The 11,673-nt window shown below is 32.3% G+C and overlaps 1 protein-coding gene across 1 annotated transcript; it reads right to left on the bottom strand.

Moving 5' to 3' along the window:
- Positions 1 to 4,323: 4,323 nt before the first annotated feature.
- On the bottom strand, positions 4,324 to 9,510 carry LOC140175068 (uncharacterized). Its single transcript, XM_072201977.1, has 12 exons — positions 9,443 to 9,510; positions 9,152 to 9,351; positions 8,990 to 9,067; positions 8,447 to 8,456; positions 8,022 to 8,363; positions 7,673 to 7,903; positions 7,429 to 7,630; positions 7,185 to 7,340; positions 5,853 to 6,042; positions 5,620 to 5,762; positions 4,880 to 5,006; positions 4,324 to 4,781 (listed from the first exon to the last, which is right to left on the bottom strand). Exons 1-12 carry the CDS (start codon positions 9,508 to 9,510, stop codon positions 4,324 to 4,326), a joined length of 2,205 nt encoding a protein of 734 aa, XP_072058078.1.
- Positions 9,511 to 11,673: the final 2,163 nt, after the last annotated feature.

The following is an 11,673-nucleotide window of genomic DNA, read 5'->3' as shown; positions in this document are numbered from 1 at the left end:
GAACGGATATGACTTGGCTTTCCTAGTAGGAATTTCTTGGTGTTAGATTGGAAGCTTGGCCCCAACACTCTTGGAACAAGGCAACTACACACTCTTATATCTCATCCAGGTCATCTAGGTTGTACTTAATAACTATGGGAACTCATCCCAGTATAAACTAAAAAAGGCCTTATCCCTCTCATTCAAAAAGAAAGGTCGAACACCCTCAACAGACTAGATTTTTAAAAAGTAATTTTTGAAATCATGAAAAGAATCATAAAAAAAGGCAAAGACCTTCCTCCCTTGAACAGCTCAAAAGGAGATCTAGCCCTGCTTTTTAGAATTAAAAAGTTTGGTAAGTTGGAAGAGGTAAAAAAAACTTTTGAAGAAAGGTGGAGGTCGAGTTCACGACAGAGGAGCTGGTAAATTTTCAAAAAAACGTCAAGAATTGGGATGTAGATGAGAGGGGACAACTTTATAGAGTCTAAGAATCTTGGACTCAAAATCACAAAAAGGAAAGCTAACCCTCAACTTTGTAAAAAAGCACTCATACACATATATAAAATGGTGTTCTGACTCATCAAGTTGGGAAAAATAAACCCTCTCTTCGGGATCGACAACTACAATTTCATACTTACTCTCATCTTCTTGATCTATACACAACCTATGCAGCCTATGAAAGGTCTCGGCATATTCATTATCAATAACAGGGACAGTAGAAAGAACGATTATATCTACCCAATCTAGATTGGATGGGACTTTAGACGACATGTTGAGAATTACTGAACGAGACATAAAGTTATACGTACAAATACAACAAAGAGAAATCATCACAATAAATAGAAAATACGGGTACATCAACACAAATGTTCAAACAAGTCCATAAGAGGTCGGACCATCCTCAACAAGGTAGAAAATGGATATGAATTTTTAACATCTCTTCTAAATCAAGAAGACAAAATACATTGCAAAGATAAAAATGGTGCCGTTTTCACAAGGGATAAACAACACCGTACCATTGTGGGATAACACAAAGCGATTTTTTCCTTATTCAAATACACAAATTACAGTAACAAAAAATCAAGAAGAGTGAATGCAGAATCACTAAAATGATTATAAAGAACATTCATAAGAAACTTTTTTTCACAAACATCAATAGACAGTACCAGAAGCATCTCGTCCTCAACAAAATAAGTTTACAGAAAGATAAAAAGACCAATCTTAAAAAGAATGAGTGAGCAATAGCGAATATGCAAGCAGCAAGACACATACAATCTAAAACCTTCAACAAACGAACAAAAACTCCCAAACAGAAATTCAAGATAGAGAAATCTTGAAATGAAAGAAGGGGTTATGAAGAATTGTTGAGATAATGAAGATGAAGTGATTAAAAAGAAGAAGCAAAAAAGGAGAAAGAGAAAGAGTTTTGGGTATTTATAAGATACTAGGGGCAAAGGAGTAATTTCATGTCCCCTCATTAATAACGTACACAGTTACCAAAGTAACCATAGAGTAACGTACGAAGAACTACGAAAAGATGTGATGCCTCAAGTTTTTCGAGTACCCGACTTAGCCCCTAGAAAGGTAGTGTGCCCGACGTGATGTGTTGACACACGAGAGATTCAGCTAATCTACAAATGCTCGAGTCCGACCTCATGAAGATCAAACTCAAGCAGGGGCACTATATATACCTTGGCCCAAGAATGCTAGCCAAGCCCAAAATGAATAAAATCCAATTAAGAGATCTAAATCAATCCACACCTACCCAACCTCATAAAGGTTGGACACTGCAATAAAAGTTCGACCCCACTTATCCAAGTAAGTAACTGACTCCTGAGATATCTTCTATCCATCTTGAAGGAGGATCTCAACAACCTCCTTAACAAAAGGATAATCATCCACCATCAAAGGTTGAGCTACTCTAAAAGATGGTTATTAATTCTACTATAAATATACTAATACCCTTATGTATATTCAGAATTCAATCTACGAAAAAATCTACTTAAACCATTGCTAACTTAAGCATCGAAATTCCTTGTAGGTACCACCCCTACCTCCTTAAGAGGAACTTGGACAGGAACACCTCGATACCAGCCGAAGACGGACGCTACCTCAAAAGGAGTTTGGACCTCACGTTCAGACCCAAAAGCAACCTAGTTTCAACTAACGCTCAGAACAGAAAATTAAGAAGAAATCAGATTATAAGAACAATTTAAAAATTTTAAGTTTTAAGTGAAGTCTTAATTGAATGGAATTTTAAATCGAATCTATTTGGGTTGGAATTAATTTTTAAGAAAAAATAATGAAATTAAATTTCATCTAAACTAATTTAATTATTTTTATTTCAAATACTGTAATTGAATTCAATTCCCATCTAAGAAGTTTCCAAACATCCTGTTAATGTATTATCTACATTATCCTATTATTTTATGAATTTAATTTTGATGTGTGTAAAACCATTTTACATGTATATTCAATCATGCAACGTTACATTAACAAAAATAACGATTATGATAACATGACTATGCAAAATATTTTATAATATCAAAATCAGTACGACTAGGTATCCTCTAAAAGTGATCCTTCATTCAGCCTTTTGTTATAGTAATTTAAAAAATATAAACAAACACATTTAAATAGATTTAGTATCTCTTTAAAATTAAATACACATCCAAAATACAAACTAAATAAACCTGAAATTTAAAATTTAAAATTTAAAATTTCTATTTTAGTTACACATCCAAAAAGATAAATTCAGCAAAATTAAAGATTTTAATTTTAAAATTTAAAAAGTAAATCTTAAGGGTTTTAATTAACCCACACTGCAGAAAACCCCTAAAAGAGATCATAAAGCTCCGAATCCAGCTGTCATCCTTAGAGAACTTCACGCCGTCTGTGAGATTCTTTGTCCACGCCGCCTTTCTCCTTGTCATCCCTACTTCTCGGCGCCGCCGCGTCATCCTCAGAAAGCTGCACGCCGTCCGTGTGATTCTTCGTCCTCGGCGCCGCCGCGTCATCCTCAGTGCCGTTCATCCACTTCGCCATTTCTCTGCGTGCGCCGCCGTAGTCCGCCTCGCTCGTCCTTGGCATCGCCTTCCTCCTCGCCGCTCAGTCCGCAACCTTGCTTCGTCTTATTCCTCATCGCGTTCATCCTCATCAGTGTTGCCAATCCTTCTGTGCCGGAAGTGGACCTTAGGTATTTGGATGTGTTTAAGATAAAGCGATTTATAGTTAATCGTATGTATCTGTTTAGTTATTCAATCACATTGATTTTGCATGCCATGTACAACATCCTAATTTGCATTGGAGAATGTTTAAGTAGAAGAACAACTTAAAGAATCACAATCCTTAAATTGTCAACACTGTGATATCTGTAATTACGGCCACTGCAAGGGTTTAAATTTCTGATTTATGATTTTGGATGTGTTTAAGAAATATTTTGTGTATCACTTCATAATTTTAGGTGTGTTACAATTGTTTTTTAATGTTTAAATTTAAATTTTAAATTTATGATTTTAGATGTGTTTCAAAAATATTCTGTATAACTTAATAATTTTAGATGTGGTACAATTGAAAAAAAAATACGGCTACTGCAAGGATTGTAATAAACTCTAAAATTGTTTCATATATCACAAAGTTGAGGAATTGACGTTAAATATCTAATTGGTTTTTATATCTTTCACTACAGAGGAGTAGCACTCTTCTATGAAAATTTTTGTGAAGAATTTGATAGAGAGAAAGACAAGAACGTACCAGAAATGACAAAGTAACTACTTTATGAAGTGGATAGGAAGTTAGAAAAATTATAGTATTTGAAATTTAAATTAATTTTAATTACTAACATATTTAGTTACAAACTAGAAATGTGTTTTAATTAAAATTTAACTAGTGTATGAACCCGTGCTCAGCACGGAAAAAATTATAAAAGTAAAAAAAATTTATATGCTTCGATATTTAAAATAAGAATATAAAATAATTATTATTTTAAGAAATTTATAAAATTATTATTAAAATCAAAGTTTAACTTAAAAAATGTGAGTAATAATTATTGTATATTTTTTAAGGTAAAATAATTATATACTGATACAGAATTTAAAATAAAATTAAAATATTTACATTAGAATACTATTTTTTCAAAGACTTCTCTATAAATAACATTGATGGTTGAATTTGCAGACATTCCTACATGATTCATAAGTAAAACTTTTAAACCTCTCTTACTCTTAACTCTTGAAAGTGCCATATATAGTTGTTCATGTGTAAAAACTGGTTTGGACAAGTACAATCCAACATGAGATAAAGTTTGTCCCTGAGACTTATTAATTGTCATGGCAAACGATACTATTATGGAAACTGTCTTCGTTGAAATCTAACTGGGACGGTTTCATTTGTTGGTACCATATTCATTCTTGGAATCAAAGCAATATGACCAACATTATTACCCGTTAAGACTTCACATTCTATGACATGATTTCTAAGCTTCCTAACTTGTAGTCTTGTACCATTACAAAAACCACTGGATTGGTTAATATTTCTCAGTAACATCACTGGAACACCAACCTCGAGTATTAATTTATGTGGAGACAAACCAGAGTAATTTATGCTATTCAATAATTTAGGACCATAGAGATCTAGTTGACTCTCCATATTTCCTTCATCCATACAAATGGAATCTGAACTAAGATATAATTTTTCCCCTCCAGGAATGATAGTCATCAGATGGTTGTTGACCTCTTCAACGATGTCTAGCGTGGGAGCCAATATAGTTCTTGCTTTGAAAAAATCTTTTGAGGACATGTTTTCTAAAATAATTGGATAAGAAAAATGAACCAACTCATCAAATGTCTGGTCCGAAGAAGGAATAACAATATCTCTTGAAAGACATATCTCAGAGATTCACCATCCATATTGTCACCTATTAGACCATCACCAACTTTCAATAACCACTCACCAAATTGCTCTGTCTCATCTTGATCTGAAGCAGTTGTCTCTAAAGAGAGTCTCATATTTTTTGTTAGTTTGAGCACCTGACAAAACTTCCAAAGGTAAGACGAATTAACGGTTGAATGAACCATATCTTGTCTCGATCCTCATGGAATGACAGAAAGAATTTGTCTAAAGTCTCCACCTAGTACAACCACTTTTTCTCCAAAGGGCAAATCTTTGCTATATGTTGGAGAGCACCTCATGATATCACCCAAGCATTTATCAAGCGCTTCATAGCAGTACCTACTAACCATTGGAGCCTCATCCCAAATTATAAGTTTGGCTTTCAATAGCAACATTGCTTGAGGGGAGCCAGATTTGATGTTACATACAGAATTCTCAGTTATATTCAATGGTATTTTGAACCTTGAGTGTACCGTTCTTCCATTGGGAAGAAGTAAAGATGTAATACCACTCGAAGCAACGTTTAACACTATATCACCCATTGAGTGAATCTCAGCAGACATAAGGTTCCAGAGAAATATTTTTTCAGTACCCCCAAGACCATACACAAAGAAAAAAACCCCTTCATCACAATACACAGCTGTAACAATTTTATCGAATACATATTTCTGCTCAGGTGTTGCGATGGCTAACATGTCTGAGGCATTTTTTTAAATCATCCCTGTTAAAGTTTAGCTCTTCCCTAATAACCCTTTCGGTTAACAAAGAAGTATCAACTTCAGTTGTTAAAGGCATAGGAGGATAGTCTTTCAAGGTTTTACCATAGGAAAATAAGATCTTATTTATATCCATTATGCACAACTGCTTAATCTCATCATCTGACATTATTAACTCTGCATATTATACGATACTGTAAAAATTCAATCAAACTAAAAATGATCAATAAGGAAGAACTTTTATCATTGTAATTAATAAAAACTCACCCCTCATGTTCATCACGGCTCTCTGTCGATATAAAATATCATCTGAGAGTTCATGCCAACATCTATCCGAGACATGTTCTGGTCTTGAGATATTGTTAGATGTTAATAGAATGACAAATAACCTCCTAACATATGATCCTGAGTCCCATGAGCTTGCTTCCTTAATTGCATCAATGAATTCTTTGTCATCCTGCAAGAGTCCAAGGGTGAAGCATGCATCTCTATACGTAGGATAAATTGTTCCTCCTACTGTTCATATATCTTGAAAACTCATACATCCTCTTTGAGTATTCAAGAGAAATCATTGGTAATATTCTTCGGTATTTGCTGCAAAAAAACTTGGTTAAAATCCCACTTTTAAGTTATTAAATGGATTAAGCTACGCTATTTTAATTATTATATAGTTACACATCTGCATAAGAATAATTTCCTAAAAAATATAGAAAAATAAAAAATTGTATAATCTACAGATTATAACTGTTGAAAGTTATTTGAACATTTATTTTCTAGTGTAAATAAATCGAATAAAATGAACGTGGGGTACAAGCTGTTAAGATTTTAAATTTAAATCATTAAATAGGTAAGATCAAAATTGAATATAAACTCGTCATTACCTGCAGGTACATGAGTTAACATTTCAATTGCGAAGCCTTTCTTTCAAGGAAGCCACTTTGAAGAATCGTCCTTCCAAACAAACTTGGTTGCAAAGTCAGCATAAGTCAGACTTCGAGCATAGGGATATGACATGTTCGCCGCCATTCATCCCAAAAACCTTGACTTATGAGATATTGCTCTTTCGACGATATCATTCACATTAGAAGTTTCACCATAAACCACAGGTTGCTCATCCTCTAAATGGAATGGAAGTCTAATCACAAATGGTTCTTTCTCTTAGATTTCGTATCCAAATAGACGCCAGACTGCCTCACATGCCGAAATGTACCTACAATCGTAGTAATTCCTAATTTCGTCAACAACTTGTGTGGCTTCTGACGGATCACCAACATTGTATAGAGTAGCTATTACGCGGTCATTACCCTTGTGTACATACTTAAATAGATACTTAATAGAACTTGTTTTTCATGTGTATTCCACATTTATGTGGCACCCGAACTTGAGCAACAATTCTGGATTATATGAAACAATGAACTTATTGTCTACTACACATTCCCTTTTCTTCACTGTTCGACCGTTATCAGTACGCCTATATTTGGAAAATTCGGCCTCATCAATGAGTGTTCACTATCTAAACTCTTTAGGATAGAACTTTAAATAGTATCCATTCTTCATGCAAGGTGAATTTTTGTTGTACGGACCACATGGACCATGTACCATGTAATTTTGAACAGCTCCATGTAGATTTGGCCTTTCATTTTCATCAGGAATCTCAACTGTTATATGTTTGTCTATGTCATCTGGTGTTTGTGGCTTGAACTCGTTACTCATGAATAAAAAGATATGTGCATGCAAAAACCCTCTCTTTTGAAACTTTACAGTACAAACATTTGAAAATTGAAAAAGACAAATGAGCAAAGCATTACAACATAAGATTTTAATAAAAGCGTTGCATAAATACAGACTTACATCCAAAAATTTTGCCAAAGATTTTTTCCTCTTTTAGGTCATCAATCAAACCATCAAGCTTGTTCTTGAAAAGTCGACACAATATATCAGGACGGTCTTCTGCCTTCAATCCAATGGGAGTCAATTCTCTTTTTATCTCATCCCATTCAGGGTTACAGGTCATGGTGATAAAATAGCTAGGATATCCTGCATATCTGCAAATTACAAATGCATCTTTACAATTATTCATCATATACCTAGGTCCACCGGTAAAAGTACTAGGAAGAATGATTCTTTTGCCAAGCCTTACAGCATCTACATCCCCGTTTATAAGACTTTCATGCAGACATGTATATTTATCAACCCTCAACTGTGGTTGTTTATACCTAAAGAATTTTAATCTCTTTGATTCCACCATTGTGTAGGCATCTACCAGAAACTGTTGGAATAATCTCCTTGATCTCAGAATTAATGGAGATTCACCAGTCCTTTATGTAGTCAAAAAGCAAAGAATTATCGCAAAGTGATTGTTTTATTTTTTTTGTAGGCCTAGCGAAAATAGAATCTGATGTTGCAATACCTAAACAAAATACATCCTCCCCATACGAAAACAACAATGGATATTGCAAAGCTAAATAAGATGGATGAAAAACATCAATCCGCTGGAGCTTTTTAGATTGACTCTCTATAATAATATCTCTATCTTTGCTAAGTTGTTCGACATCGCCAACAATTAATGCAGCCACTTCAGATGCAGATGGCAAGTTGTATGTCCTGCTATCTGTAGTCCTTTTACTAATCAACTTAAGTTTTATGTTTATGCAATTTTTCTGTTGGTACCTATCTCTTGCATAGCAAAAATTCTTTGCCAAACTATTATATTTGTCTAGCATGTTTCTTAATATTGTCACAATTTTCCTATCCCGCTCATTTATAGCTCCATTGGAACTGTGAAAAAAAATAAAATTTATGTTATTTTCTCTCACAGATAAAAAATAATTAAAAAGTTTGACTGGTTGCTTAAAAATTACCGAAGTGTGCCTATTCAATTATCAATCTCATTTTCTGTGTCATAGATATATAGCTAGGCAAATGTTGGTCGCAAACTATCAGGAGGAAGTAAGCTACCAATGCTATGGTAGTTTTGATCCCCAAGATTAAAAATTGAAGGAGCAGTCACATTGTTCACCCCACGGTCAATTTTTCCGGCCATTGATGTAAAACAAAACATTGAATTAAATGTCCTTATATTTTTTAGGAAATGAATACTTCTTTGATCTCCTCCAATATGAAGCTGAATGAGCTCATCAGGAGGCACAGAAAGTAGAGGAAGTTCGATCTTTCTTTCCATACAACATAATGAAACTTTGGTTGAGACGACTATTTGGATTTAGCAAACCTTTCTCCAGACCACATCCATGCTTTACAGTGTTGACATTGATAAATAAAATTTTCTATATCCCAGACATCTGTCGAATGAACTCTCTTTAGATACTCAGTTGTCATACCGATGCAATTTAGTCCATGATATACACAAAAATGCAAATAAACATACATATAAAATTTTTACATACCGTCTAAGGTTTCTGAGGATGATATAAAATTATCTTCCATATCCACATCCAACATTGAATTATCATAACCATTCAAAACTACAATAAATAAAAATTATAAAAAAATACAAATATATATGTTGATGTATTACTAATAATTCATATCTCTTGTAAACTACAAACTTAAATTCTTGATATAATGAGAAATTACCTCATCATCAACGAAAGGGTCAACATTTTGGCCACTTTGTGTGTCACCGCTTGATGGGTGCATCTTAACAGTCGATAAATTTACATCTTCATAAAGTTGTGCCAAATTAATAGCCACCGAAGCAACAACAGAAGAAGATTGTCTTTTTTGCACCCCAATTATAGTAGAACTTCTTTACAAAAAGTTCAATTTTATTCAATTAAACGTTAGACACTATAGGAAAGAAAAGAATATAATGATGATGATCATCTTTTCTAAATTACCTTTCTGTTAGGCACAATCTGTGGGAACCACAGTATGATGGAAGCTGATTTTGCAGAACGACTTCCATTACATTATTGGCGGATTCTTGTACACTGGAGTATACTATAATTGTAATAAATCTATGTTATATAAATAATTTCCGATGAAGTATACTTTTTGTAAAATATTGGTGTATGGATCATTTGACAATTATTAATTATACGTACTATTTGTTAACACGGACAGTGGAGTTCTTGTCAATGAGGGATCCGTTCGTAGAGTTAAAAATTTAGATCTTATCTCTGATGTAGAAGGTCTTGCATAATTAGGAGGAGTATTTCCTGTCCAATTCCATGCGAGGCACAGTGTACACCATACATAGATAGTTGCTTCCCTATGAATAAGTAATGAGAAATAATAGAAAATTTTCATCATTAAACTGATATAAATTAAATTTAGATACATATGAGTCCATTACAGTGAGAAAAATATCACCTTTACCTTTACTGGATTGTAAGCTGAGAATATTAGATAAGGTACCAGTTTCTCGACACACTGTTTTTTTACTTGTAGTAATATGATGCACATTTTTATATATGTCAAAATTTGTATTATTGTTGTTCTTCGACACTATTAAGTCAAGAAAAATAAATGAAACATAAATAATAATTATTCAATTAACTAATGTCGTATTTGATTTTATACAATTTTAGCAGTATACTTTCGTAGTTAAATTTTTTTTTGTATTGGTTTGATTTTATTGAATTATTTTTTAAATTATTAAACTAAATCAATGAGTATCTATATCATATTATTTAAAATATATCCAGTCATGACTTAAAAATAAATACAATTCAATTTAAATAATAAATAAAACTCTAAATTTAAATATAATTTTAAAATTTTAATTTATTTAAATCGAGTTAAATAGATCTACGCAAAGGCATCAAATTTCATATTTTCCCAATTAGTATAGAATTTTATGTATTAATTTAAATTAAATAGTATATTATTTTAAATTATGACAGAGTATATCTTAAATAATATTAAATAATTAATTAACCTAAATAGTACATGAATATTTGAGATTTTTTATTTATATACGCATGAGAAAAATATTATTTCTCAAAATACGAATGGCTTAAAAGTGTTCCTGAATTGTGCATGACAATTTCATGTGAAGCATCAACGAAATGGAATAAGCCTCCATTTTAAGAGAGGTGAACACAAAATAGATGAGAAGGTATTGTGTGCGTTAGAAAACCCATTCCAAAGGAGGCAACCACGAAATAGAGCAAGTCATGTATACCAACACCAACCACAAAATGGAACAATCCATAACTGTCACATGCAAAATGGGAATTTCAATAGAGCTGAACACGAAATGGGCCACTCCTTATCTCTCTCCCCTTCCGATTTTCTCGAATCCTCCCTCGTACACATAATTAAAATACTGATGGACAAAGGCTAAGAGAGAAATAAAATTATTGTTGGTTGATTATTGACAAAAAAAATTGGTTTTTAATTTTTTTTTTCATGTGTGCCTGGGCGTACATATGAAAGTTTAAATTTAAAGATGGATAAAATATTGTTTTAATTCCTACTATTTAAATTAAGTCTTAATTTTATTTCTAGTGTTGTATTATTTTTTTATTTTAGTCATTTTGTTAAAATAATTTTTTAATATAATTTTTCTTTAATCAAGTGAGTCTAATTCATCCAAAATTTAGTTTAAAAAGTAAAAGTCATTTTGTACTTAAATTATAAATACTATTTGTCTTTATATATTTTGAACAAAAAAATTTATATGTCCCATATTTTAAAATATAAAAATTATTTTTGTATTTTTAATTAATAAATTTTATTTATTTTTAAATTAAAAAGTTAGAAATTTATTTATCATTTTCTCTAAAAATTATGTGATCTAAATGCCAATAATAAATATTCTCTTCAAGCACTCTCAATATTATTATTATTATTATTATTATTATTATTATTATTATTATTATTATTATTATTATTTACCAAAGGATGTGTTGATCACAGCAAGCCATTTATCTCTTTCATCCTGCATCCGTTCTATAAGCATTCTCTTTTTATGATCCTCAGACAATTGCTTCACGCGCTTGACCTATTCAGCCCCTGCTATTGCTTTAACTATAATAATTTCTTCTTCTATCTCAGCACGCTCTCTCTCAGTCTGACGCTGCGGTGGCTGTGAGCTCGCAATTTGGGGAGTTAAGATTCTTTT

Source organism: Arachis hypogaea, chromosome 9 (assembly GCF_003086295.3).
Source record: "Arachis hypogaea cultivar Tifrunner chromosome 9, arahy.Tifrunner.gnm2.J5K5, whole genome shotgun sequence".
In the NCBI taxonomy this organism is placed as follows: domain Eukaryota; kingdom Viridiplantae; phylum Streptophyta; class Magnoliopsida; order Fabales; family Fabaceae; genus Arachis; species Arachis hypogaea.
The sequence above is the reverse complement of the archived record's forward strand: the minus strand, read 5'-3'. Positions and strand labels throughout refer to the sequence as shown.

Coding starts and splice junctions, on each gene's coding strand:
- LOC140175068 (XM_072201977.1), bottom strand. CDS start 9,510: ATGGAAGTCGTTCTGCAAAATCAGCTTCCATCATACTGTGGTTCCCAC. Junction 9,068..9,151: donor TCATTATATCAAGAATTTAA/GTTTGTAGTTTA, acceptor TATTTATTGTAG/TTTTGAATGGTTATGATAAT. Junction 5,763..5,852: donor AGCCGTGATGAACATGAGGG/GTGAGTTTTTAT, acceptor TATAATATGCAG/AGTTAATAATGTCAGATGAT.